Genomic DNA, 12665 nt, shown 5'->3' with positions numbered 1-12665 from the left:
AAGACAACCGCCTATCAACGGAAGCAGGAAGATGCGATAATTTACACTTTTTAAACATTTATATTCAACTGTTTCGTATTTCTTGTATAGTAAAGGTAATAAATAATGGTAGCACTAAAGTTGTATGTAAAATTAAGTTAATTTTGAAAAAAAAATTCACTGCCACCTCCCGGATGTTGGACGTTTTGCCCATGGACTGTAAAAATAAATAAATTAATAAAATAAAATTTGCCACGTTGCCGTAGAGACAACAGTTTACACCTTTTGTGTACCTTTTTGTCTTTATCAATTTCACCAGTGATAGATTTGTAGTTTTTGTTTATATTTTTTAACATCACAGCATCTTCAGTAATTTTCATGTGATGGACAAATAAAATGTGTAAAATTGCACATCAGGAAAAAGAAATTTGAAAGACAGAAAATTACTGTAATTTAAACAAAATCTGGACACACAGATCATGTTTCACAACAATTCTCCTTGGAGCAGTTTAGGCAATTGTTTTTAGATAATATGATTTAGGATTCTCTACTTAATTGACCATTGCTTTTTTGACACATAAGAAACTCTCAAACTTTGAAACATGTTAAAATAAATCACTGTAGGCATAGCTGGATTAATATACACCTTTATTCAGAAACTTTGACAACCAATGTGAAAAAATTCAGTCGGATGTAATTAGTCTTTAAGTCAGATGAAAGGTACAGATGATCTTACATGTTATACAGTAGCCTACTTTTTACAGAACACGATGTTCAAGGAAGAGAATAAAGGTAGGATTGTTGGTATTTGAGTGTATTTACATCAAATAAACACCTAAACAATTATTTTAAAATTCTGTAAAGTATGTAAAAGTCTGTAAAAACTTAAATTTACTGAACATTCAAGTCAAAGTGTATTTCAATGTGTAGAAGTTTGTTAATTCTTTCTTCCAAACAGTGTCAACTTAGAGCGTGCGCTCCAATAATCTCGACTATATAAACCATCAAAAGTGGATATTCAGAGACACAAGAGAAGCTCAGTGCGTGGAGAAGGCGCCCCATATACAAAGGCTACAGTCCTTGTCCTACTGATCACAGGTTCAACTCCCAATCCTGATGCTGTCTGGTGCTCAAACCCCTCCCCTCTCTCCCCGTATATCCTGTCTATCTTCAGCTGTCCTGTCCAAATAAAGGCAAAAAGCAGCCCCAAAGAAGTGCATTAGGAAGATGGATTAGGAGGTTTCCAAAAGGAATCAAGCTGGTCTCATGATATTTGCATTATGCAAACAAGCAATTTAATGAGCAAAACAAAACAAACTAACTAACAAAACAAACTACCTAACAAAACAAACCCTTTATCTTCATATAAAAATGACCGAGCTCAGTTGACAAGCAACTGTCATCATTTGATGCTGCCTGCATGTGCCATCTCTGTCTTCACGCCTCACCACATCCACCACATCGTTATACATAACCGACTACCAGAGTGCCTAAGAAAACATGACAGATTAAAAATTGGAGGTTGTGTGTGTTTACATGAAATATACAATTCCATTAAATGATGCATCACTGATCAACCCTGAAAAAATAAAAGTCCTTCATTGAAGAAAAACTAAATCAACATTATAATTAGACACAGTCTCCTCTTGTTTTCCTGGTTCAAGAGCTGTTACATTTAGCTGCTTAAGCTCCACGGTATTATGGGCTTTATATCTTTTTAATTGGATGATGCTGTTACCATTTATACTTAATATCTTTATTACCACTGCCAACGATGTCTCACTTGTGGTTTAGGATGCTGCCTGACTTTCAGCCAATTTGTCAGGCAACTTTTTTATTTACATTTAATTTACAATTAAAAAATTACAATTTAATTTACAATTAAATGTTAAATGCTTACAGATCCTCTACTATGAACTCTATATTGTGTTTGAGGATCCTGATAATCTAGTCCTTTTATATACGGAACAGCTTTTATAGTGTCACTGTCAGGTGTAGGCCACTCAACCAGTCACCGGGGGCGTAGGTCCGCCACGGGAACCAGGCCAGGAGGAAAGTGAGCGAGTAGAGGGGAGCACCATACAGGATGGAGAGACGACGCTGAGAGCAGCAGGGCACACGGGAGTTATCTTGAAGGTATCCAAAGAGTGGGTCATTGACTGCATTCCACACCATGTAAACCACCTGAAGAGATATCAATGCTTAGCAAACAATAACATTTAATTAAGATTTAAAGAATGTATTCAATTGATAGAAAGAATATCAGAAGGTAATGATTAAAATAATCATGCAAAAACAACCAACATTTGGTCCTTTCAGTACCTCAAACCTATCAGTTTTCTTTGTGTTTTTTCCAGTTCCATGAAGTAAGTATCTTAGCTTTTGAAGAGTTCTTTGGACGAAACCAGTAATATAAAGACAATTCTTTAATCCATCTAAAGCACTTCTCCGTAAAGGAAAGTTATGACTCAAGAAATTCAGACATAAACATGTCACTTCTATTCATGATAGCACTAGTGTTTTCAAAATATGCATACAAAGAACAATGATACATCATGAAAGTATACTCACTTGTGATTTGTGGAAGGCTCCCTCTGACACTTTGTACTTATTAATAAAAAGTTTGACGTAGTGGAAACCGAATATATGCTTTATCATACAAGATCCTAATGTAGTCATGGCATAAGCCAGAGCTGCAGGATTGACCCTAAAATAACCACATATCGTTACAGAATGCTTATAATAAAAATAGTGACATTAAACCAGTAAAAATGGTCCATATATGACGATGTTTGATCTGGTCAAAGAAGTTGTGTCATATGAACAGAATCTTTCCCACAACTAGGCAAAAGTCAAGTGAGTCCTGTTAAATGTTTTGTCCCTACTGCGTTGGGCGGGGCTAGAAAAAGGTAAACAAGCCCCTGATTGGCCGGAAGGGTTCTTTGGGTTACTTTTCTTTTTTCTGATTCGACATAAAAACTGCCTGTCAACCGAAGCAGGAAGTCACGACTAAGAAAACATTTAATAAAATATTTAACTCGTAATTATTGCATGTAAAGTTAAAGTAGTGAGTTGTATGGACTAAAGTGTAAAATAAAATTCATTCGGTGTAAAAAAAATAATAATAATAATTTGTGGTAGTTGCTATTTACTGCCACCTACTGGGTGTTCGGGGTTACTTACGTTTTGCCACGTTGCCGTGGACAACCGGCTTAAAGTCTCGCTCAACACAAGGAGGATGTAATGTAGTTCAAATCCTCCACACACACGCAGCTGCAGGGCGGACTACTCCGAGCTGCTGAACTAACACACCTCTGTGTGTCTAGTTTCTGTCAGGTGGAGTCTCGCCCCGCCGCTGCCGTTCAAAATGTTGACGGACATGATTTTAGAGGAAGACTTTGACAGAAATGGAGATACTTGGTACGAACCGCAGGACCTTGAACACGGTAAGAGCTGTCCAGCTTCGTGGTCGCACCCTGTCAAACTGTGTGGACCGACTTGTTAGTGCTTCACAGACAGGGAGCAGATTCATGTTAATGTGAGCGACTTGTTGTCTGACAAATGTGTGGCCATATTCATTTTCTTTAAATTGTTTACTGCACTCACAAAAAAGCCCAAACAACAAGTGGTCTCTCAGATGAAATGAGATTAAAGTCTATAGTCTGCTCTTGTGATACAGAGTCACAGTACTCATGTGGTCACACTGATAGATCTTGAGGGGGTTTAATGGCTGACTGTGTATATCATTTTCTGATGCATGATGTAAGTTCTACAGCCTGCTTATTAAAGGTGTGACAGATGACACAATGACAGATTTATAGATAGGAGTACTTTTATAAATGAACACGTTAAATGACACGCTAGTCACATAAATCATAAAAAAAGAAGTGAAGGAATATGACAATAACCAGGATACAAAAAGAAGCCATCGAAGAAGTAAAGCTAAAACATAACAATCATTTAAATACTGTACAATTATACAGCTTATATAATGACATACTGTCTGACAAAGGCCTGGGTTGGGATTACTGTATCTGTAAAAAACACATGTGTAACTTTATTATACTCTGTGTGTTTTCTCAGATAAATAATAGTTACATAATGTAGAGTGATGGTTCTTTGACAGTCTGAAAGGTGAAAGAAAACAGAGGGCACTGTAAGGACAAGAAGTCAAGTTAGTGAATGTTTACTTTAGTTATTCCTTTTTATTAAATGTCAGCCATTTCCCAGCACAAGCAGCTTATTTGTTTGACATAATAGGAAAGAATAAACTATATTATTATTCATGCTTCTGGGACAAATACTTCTGCTCTGGATCAAACGATGCTTGATGATATTTTGTCTCTTTTTGTGACACTTCACAGCCGTTAGAAAATACTCAATCAATCAGGAAAGTTAGATAATATCATGCAAATTGCAGCCCTCGCACATTAATGTCATAATTGAATCCCAGAGGGAGCAAGTATATGACTGTGTGAGCTGTGTGCACTTGTAGAAGGGAGTAGGAGTCTAAATCCCTGACACACAGAGGCGTCAGTCCTTTTCACGGAGCGATGGCAGGCACAACTTCCTGTAACATTCCTAAGTAGGAGCAGCTGAAAAATCCTGAAAATGCTCAGCTGTGTTGATTCAGGAAAGGTTTCAAGACATTCTCCCGGATAAACAGTTTGTAGTGTCAGGACTGATTTAGTTTGGTTTCATTGCCTTGTTGTTGCCGGGCCTTAAGTTATGTTGGCTTGTCAACCCTGTTAGTGGAGAAGATCCAGACTCTGAGATAAATTAGTGGGAGACAGGGTCGCAAGGAAATCCTAAGGCATGCCCCAGATTCCTCACTGATTCACCAGTGCCAGATACTCATGGAGTGAGACAATGCGTGCGTGTGTGTGTGTGTGTGTGTGTGTGTGTGTGTGCACGCGCGTGTGTGTTTATCCCCTTCACACACATAGCTCCATCAGTTGCCTTTGTTTGGGCTTTTGGTCTTGTATCAAGCGTTTAAGTGTTTGCCTCCATTTTTTGACAGACCTCCATTTGGCAGCGGAGTTGGGGAAAACGCTCCTGGACAGGAACCATGAGCTGGAGCAGGCCCTGCAGCAGATGTACTCCACCAACCACGAGCAGCTGCAGGAGATAGAGGTGATAAACGTCAGGAGGGGACTAATCGAGAGTGTTATGAGCACTGAACTATTTTCAGGACGATGTGTCATTGAGGTTTATCCATCCCACGTTTTAAAAAAAATAACATTGTTTATAGGGTACGTAATTGTTGTTTGTGCATGAAAGGGAGGGAAGTCCACGTCAAGTACTTCTCTCACTAGAAGGGATATGTGGAGCTCATCCTGACTGGTCTGTCCTTTGAGACTTTGGCTCGGTGCATCCTCTTGGTGAGATGTGCATCAAGTTAATCAAAGGAAAACTCCTATAGTTTAATGGCCACTCTCCCTCTTACACTTTGACTTTGAGTAACCGAGAGGGTGTTTCAGTGGATCCCTTCTATACTTTATTTTCTTTCATATATTCCTCTTAACTGATACTACATTGTTAAAGCCCCAGTGAGGAGTTCATTAAATGGTTATGAAACAGATTCAAACTAAAAGTGATGCCTTTTTATGAACGACAAGACCACCGGATAAAAAAAAAAAATCTTATATTGTGATTTTTACTGCCTGTAACGTCTTTTACATTTTCCTCTGCAAGTATTCAAAAACGAGCGATTCATTTGGCCGTTGAAAAACAGCGTGATGAGATATTTCATCAGAATAAATGACCCTGTGCAAGTACAGGAAAAGATCAGCGAAGAAAAAAGACGTGTCGCCTTGTCCACAGGGGGCGCCAAAATCGCCCTAAACTTAAAGTTTTTCCACAGGAGCTTTAAACTCTCTGAAACATTTAGACTTGTATGTCAGGGTGTGGATTGTGGTTGATAAGTTAAGATGTAAACCAACCTGTTTATAAACACTGTTATTAGCTCTTTTATTTTTATTACTCTGACATTTATCTTCAGCATGCATTTAAAGCATTAAAGCATTTAAAGGCCCAACTGGGGACACGAGTTGGAAATTAGCAATAGCTATATACTCTTTATGCAGCACATCAGTTTCATGCTTTGTATTGAAATTATGTTAAATTGCATTGTCCCTATTAAATAAATCAATTCAATTCAATGCACAGACAACGCTGATCCATATGAGCTTGAGGAAATTCAGCAGGTCAACAAACATAAGAGTCTTAATTTGTTTACGGTAGTGAGAGGGCCTGTGGAGGATTTATCAAGGTTGAAATGCTAATCCCCATACATCTCTATGATGCTATTTCCATTCTTCATGAGAGTCTCAAAGCTGTTACTGTACATTTTTAGAATCACTACTAAAAGCCAAGTCACTACTGTGGACTCTGAATGTAAAACTACAATCTTTACCAAAGTGAAATGACTTACATAAAGTAAAGGTGGTTAGTTAAAAATAAACAGGGACATAGCTGCGAGGACAGTCTTCTTCATTATATAATATTACTCACAGAACCACTTCTATTTCCTTTTTCAGGCCCTTAATTGGCTTTGCTTTGTCTCCTCGATAATAAATTGTGTCTGCCTGTAAATAAACTACTCTAATGACATAAACCAATTACTGACTGCCGTCTTTGTTTCCTCTCGGTGGTTGGTTCAAAAAAAGACTTCAAATTAGGCTGATAAACATGTACTTGGAGGACTCGACTGATTTATCTCTTACTTCAGCTCTGGAAGGCAATGAATCAAATAAACACAATAACCTTCACCGTCATGTAAAGGGGAATTTAAAAAAGAATTTATCAGATGTGTTCTGATGTCATATTTGGTCTGTCAAGGTGTCATAAGAGCCCTCTTACTGTACAATCATGTTTATAAGGGAAAAGCATATGTAGGAGAAGATGGATAATCTACAATATTTTTACCAAACCGTTTGCAGACTCATCAAGATATTGTTAAGTATCCTCACAAACACAGAGGAAGCTAAATGTGCGACATGTCCCCTTTCTGTCGACCAGTATCTGACCAAGCAGGTGGACCTGCTGAGACAGATGAACGACCAGCATGCCAAAGTGTACGAGCAGCTGGACACAGCCGCCAGGGATCTGGAACAAGACAACAAGAGACTCATGCAGGACGGCCGACTGGCCCAGCAGAAGATCCACAGGTCTGTTTGAATATCATTTACATGAAGACTCTCTAAAGCCCGTGGACTTAGAGTAAGAAGATAATATTCAAATGGAGAATGGACTTGTGCTTGTGTAGCGCTTTTCTAGTCTTCTGACTACTCAGAGCGCTTTGACAACGCTTTGACTACACATTCACACGACGGAGGCTGCTATGTAAAGTGTCCATCAGTATTAACTAATCCCATTCATAAGGCGCCGACAAAGCAGTAAGGGCAATCCAGGGTTAAGTGTCTTGTCCAAGGACACATCGGACATGTAGCTGCAGGAGCTGGGGATCGAACCCCTGTCCTTCCGGTTGAGAAACGACCTACTCTACCGTTGACCCACAGGACACTTTGTAGCTCATTAAGATCAGAACCTTACTTTCTCATTATTCATTTTCTCTCTCTCTCCTTTCCCCTTCAGCCTGACGGAGGCTGTTGAAGGGCTGCAGACCTACATGGAGGACCTGCAGACTCAGGTGGAGGAGTTAAAGACGGCCGAGTTAGAGAGAAAGAAAAGAGAGGCAGCAGAGCAGCGCCGCAGCCTCGGAGCACAGAGCATGTCCTGCCTCAAAGAGCTGTACGACTTACACCACGACAGGTACTGCTCTTCTCCTGCTGCACGGCGCTGGAAGCACAACTACACCATTTGACATAGCTTCTTTAAGTGTGGCAGCCCTGCGAGTTAACTTTGTGTATTAGAATACAGATTTACAGAACACATATTGGAGTATCTCTGCTATGGAAGCTTCCTCAGATGTTTATCTCTCCTGCACAGTAATATGAGCCCATACATGTGAAGCCTGGTTAAATCTTCTGAACTGTAAGACGTCCTCCAGCTTCTCTCACTCTCGGTCGCCCGTGGTTGTATGCTGACTGGACACATACAGGTCACCCGGAGCCTGACCAGACCTGATCCTTTAAACATAATCCAAAGAGGAGGAAGTTAATCCTCTCTCATTGTCCGCTGTGTACTCGTATAAACGCTCTTATTAAGTTAATGCATCATAAATCCATTACCTCTTTAATCATGTGTCGTTTCCATTACACAACCCTGATACTTCATGATAAATAATCTTATTTTTGCACTCCTTATCTTCATGATCATTCATGGACTGATGAGAAGTCTCGCTCTCAGGCGGGGCATGACCCCAACAACTCCAAGCCATTATATAAGACAAAGTAATGTGTTGCCTAAGAGGTGAAACTTAGGGCAGAAACTCTTATTTGATACGGCTTGATAAGCTTAATGGACCTGAGTTTCAGAGCACCTTTAATCTGGACTCTGTAGACATTATAGTGGATTTATATGCATCACTGGAGGGTCAAAACGACTCCTCTGTCATCTCCAATTGTTTAAATGAACATCTAAATGCAGCTTATACGTCAATCTCAGAGTCATCTTTGTGATCATAAATGTACTCATCTTGCACCCTCTCCTGGCTCAGGCATCTCTCCCGCGACAGACTCTGGTCACCTCAGGGCTCTCTCTACGACCGAGACCGACGCGAAGACCCAGAGGAGGAGAACGCGGCTCTCCAGCGCTCCATCCAGACCCTTCAGGGCCAGATAGCTGCAGAGCGGGACCGCAGGGAGGAAGCAGAGCGGGAGAGCGAGCTGACGGTCAGGGAGAACAGGGGCCTGGAGGAGCGGCTGACCGTGCTGGCCGGCTGTCGGGTCAGACAGAAGGAGCTGGAGGTTGAGGTGGAGCAGCTGCGGCTTCTGTGGCGGGCTGACTGTGCCAACAGGTAGATCTGATGCCCAATGGACGAGTCTTTAAATTCCAGTTTAGTATTAATAATACGTTTCACATAAAAATCATAAATACAAAACACCAATCTTGTTTTACTTTGGTAGAAATCTGTGAATTGTTTGTATGAAACTCACACCCAAAAGACATAAACGAGGTCAAACAATCATTCAAAATCATCAATACAGTACTATATTAACTCCATTTTTATGACCTGCTCTTGCTGGTATAATGAAATGTTGTGGTTTCCCCTCTACTCTCACTAGTGTCAGAGGACCCGAGCAGCTGCTGTTACCCGATACGGTGTTCTTCGCCTCAGAAGACAGGCCCAGGTCGTGGCAGGAGGAGCTGGAGGAGAGCGAAGAAGAGAGCGAGGAGCAGAGGAGTCACAACAGACAAAGATGTAACAGTGATGGCGTTTTGAGAGCGCCCAACCCCGAGGAGAACGGTCACGACCAGTTGTGTATAAGACGAGCGGAGGCGGTGAAACAGAGGGGAATCTCTCTGCTCAATGAGGTGGACGCACAGTACAGCGCTCTGCAGGTAAGAAATAAGAAGTTAGTTTAGTATCGGATGTATTCTTGTGCTCAAAGAAGCAATTCAGAAGTTAAATAAAAACATGCTTATGTTTGATATCGAGGTGAAATATGAGGAGCTGCTGCGGCGGTGCCATAATACAGACGGCCTCAGCCATAAAGCCGTCCAGACGTCCACCAGCCCTTTAGTGAGCAGCCGAAGTCGCGCCCGCCTGTCCAGCTCTTCAGCCATGTGTGAGGTGAGCGTGGTTCTGGAGGACGGCCAGCAGCCCGAGTACAAAGCTCTCTTCAACGAGATCTTCACCTGCATCAACAAGACCAAAGAGGACCTCAGCGAGAACAGACGTCCCATAGAGAACGCTGAAACCCAGGGCTCTGCCAAATAATCCTGTCATTAAACGCCCTGGGACTTATTTGTGTCTGTCTTGACAAAGGAGGAACCGTGAGGTTGCTTTTTTTTTTTTTTTTTTTGTAAAAACATCAACAGGGTGCAAATGTAATAAGCACACTCAGCCCTTGTACTGCTTAGACACGCTGCAGTCTTCCACCTGTCATTTTTGACAAACCTTTTGTTAGTCAACACTGTTCCTTTTATTACGTCCTCCTCATCAGAAGTGTTCTATAATGCTCGATCAGCAGGTAAATTATTTAAAGTATATGGTTAATTGTATGACGAAATACTTAATGTATTTATATTATCCTCAGCAGTTCCTCAGATAATGAAAAGAACATTTCTGTGTGTAGCTCGGTGTCTAAATCTAAAGTGTTACTCCGACAGTATTCAGTGTTTATGTAATGTTAATCCTGTAATCACTTGATTGTAAGGTGCTTTAGAAAGAAATGCACATGTCGAATTCTGTGTGTCGGTAAAAGTTGTAGCTGTTATGTACGACTTGTGTTGGAATGTTGTAATAGGATGAGAAATGCAGAAACTTACTGAGTTTGTCATAATTAGCTTAGCAGCTACTGAGAGTTGGTTTGTGTAAGTTGGAAACAGTTGGGAGTTGTTGGCATGTCAACAGAGGAATAATAGTGGAAACTGATTACTACGTCTTTCATGTTCCTGGTCAGCTTCAGACGAGTGCGTCTATGCCAGTGGGACACAAAACATCTCAGCACTTTTTATGGATGAATCAAATGTTCTGTCCTATTTATTTTTTGGAATTAATTTAATAGAAGATTAAATTATATTTATGTATTTGTTGTTTAAAGGACACATAGTTCGCAAAATACACTTTACCATGTTTTTCTAACACTAATACGTGTCCCTATTCCGTCTACAAACCCCCCCAGTTTTGAGAAATTAGATTTTCTCTTTGTGACATCACATTGAGCAACATCGCTCCTAGATGGGGCGTGGTCAGACACAGATTAAAAAGAAAGAAAACAGGTAAACACAAAGCACAAAAGAAATGTTCCCTTCTTTGCCTAAAGACGTCTGAATAAAGTTTAACATGTAAATTGTTATTGCAGAATCTTGTCGTGTTTTCTGTGTGTGCTAATGTTAGGGCTTGTTCTCCAAGATGAATTGTAGACGCGGCACAGAGAGATCAACACTGCATAGTTTGTGTTTGCTGAGATGTTTCAACTTGTTTCCTCCCTTTGTGGGCATTATCATCAAATTAATCAGACGGAAAAAATGTGAACGACATGTTTGCAGCAGGGTAAATATGCCGTATCTCTCCTACAGGACACCTTGTTCCGCCGCACCTCCGTCCCCCAGTGGACTCGGTGGCCCAGCGAACAATTAATGGGACTTTGTCTCCTTTCATAATTAGGTTTTACATAACTCCGATTTCCTCATTCAGCTTTCAACTTGCTCCAAATCCATTAAATCTCCAAACAAGGGGATTGCATACCACACTTACCTAATAGGACAGGTTTTGGCAAGAGCAGAATAAGAAATCTGACAAAAGCATCAGCGGAGCAATCAGAAGTCTGCTTTAATGTTTTGCCCTAACACACCCTTAAAATGTATTTTTAAACAAGTTAAATTAATACTGGTCTCACAAATGTAACTTATCTAAATGTAGATAGCACCTTTCACACAATCATGCAGCACCAACATGCTTCACATAGGAACAGGCAGAAAAAAAACAAGAACACAAATCTGAGCTACTGGTTCAATTTAAAAGATTAAAAAAAAGTTACAGCAATGAATGTAATCAAATGTTACAAATCAAAGAATGAAAATCATTAAAAACCTGAGATCTGACCATCCGGGAGATACCTCATGTAGCCTACAATAAAGCTAGTGTCATAAAAAAAGGGAGTCTGCAAATATTAACATTGCAGGTTTTATGTTGTATTTGACTCCTGGCAGCCTCGAACAGCTGGTAGGCCACACTGGCTGTCATGGTTGATAGAGCATATTAAACTCCAACAAGAGGAGTAATCTGAACAAAAGACACAGTGTCAATATGGGTGTGCTCATGACCTGCACTGTGTCTTTACAGTAAGTGCTCCCAGTTTAGCAGGTGCGGCTTTGCCAGTAGCTCAAGAACTTTAATTGTAAGCTACTTGCTTATGGTGTGTGCACAGGGGAGGTGGTGGAGTAATGTCACAGCTTCACAACATTTCACTCCAACTTCAGTGCAAACCCTCCACACATTCCTCCATCTATCTGCTCCTGGATGTCTGCCAGACAACCACGAGATCACACCGACACAGAAAGGTACACTGTCAGTGTGAATTATATGAGAGAAAGGAGACCTACACTGGCTAGCATTCAATCAATATATGTAGAGGCCTACATATAAAACCCAAATAACCAGCAAAAGTAAGTTGTCAGTATATTACTGCATGATGTAACCATCACTTCTCCTGTTAACCTGCACTCAGACCTTAAGGAAACGACCGATGCTTAGGCCTGCACCTTAGTACTCCCAGTTTTAGACTAATTTGTAGACTAATCATTGAGGTGTTTCCGTATTAACGTGAATCCCATGTCGTCTGTAATTCAGACAACAGGAAGTGACGTTGGTCTGGTAATATAGTTACTATGTCTTTTTAACTCGATTACAAAAAACAACAACAAAACTAAATAATTTTTTGAGCGTATGTCTAAATGTAGTGTTATATTCGTGTAAATTTCCCGTGGAGGCTAAGGTAGCGTGGCCGAGTGGTCTAAGGCGCTGGATTTAGGCTCCAGTCATTTCGATGGCGTGGGTTCGAATCCCACCGCTGCCAAAACCTTTTGTTTTCCCAATCGTTTGCTATTTTCTGATA

The 12665-nt window shown here is 40.5% G+C and overlaps 1 protein-coding gene and 1 non-coding gene across 2 annotated transcripts; both read left to right on the top strand.

The window, feature by feature from the left end:
• Nucleotides 1-3212: 3212 nt before the first annotated feature.
• On the top strand, nt 3213-10904 carry cdr2a (cerebellar degeneration-related protein 2a). Its single transcript, XM_020636304.3, has 7 exons — nt 3213-3425; nt 5000-5112; nt 7000-7148; nt 7576-7752; nt 8600-8899; nt 9168-9444; nt 9542-10904. The coding sequence occupies exons 1-7, from the start codon at nt 3347-3349 to the stop codon at nt 9821-9823; spliced, it is 1377 nt and encodes a 458-aa protein (XP_020491960.2). The 5' UTR covers nt 3213-3346; the 3' UTR covers nt 9824-10904.
• Nucleotides 10905-12544: 1640 nt separating this feature from the next.
• Nucleotides 12545-12626, top strand: trnal-uag (transfer RNA leucine (anticodon UAG)). The gene has a single exon. It is a non-coding gene; the product is annotated as a tRNA-Leu (tRNA).
• The last annotated feature ends 39 nt before the right edge of the window (nt 12627-12665 follow it).

The sequence above is a fragment of the Labrus bergylta genome, chromosome 16 (genome assembly GCF_963930695.1).
Source record: "Labrus bergylta chromosome 16, fLabBer1.1, whole genome shotgun sequence".
Taxonomy (NCBI): Eukaryota; Metazoa; Chordata; class Actinopteri; order Labriformes; family Labridae; genus Labrus; species Labrus bergylta.
This window is presented reverse-complemented; position numbering and strand designations above follow the sequence as displayed.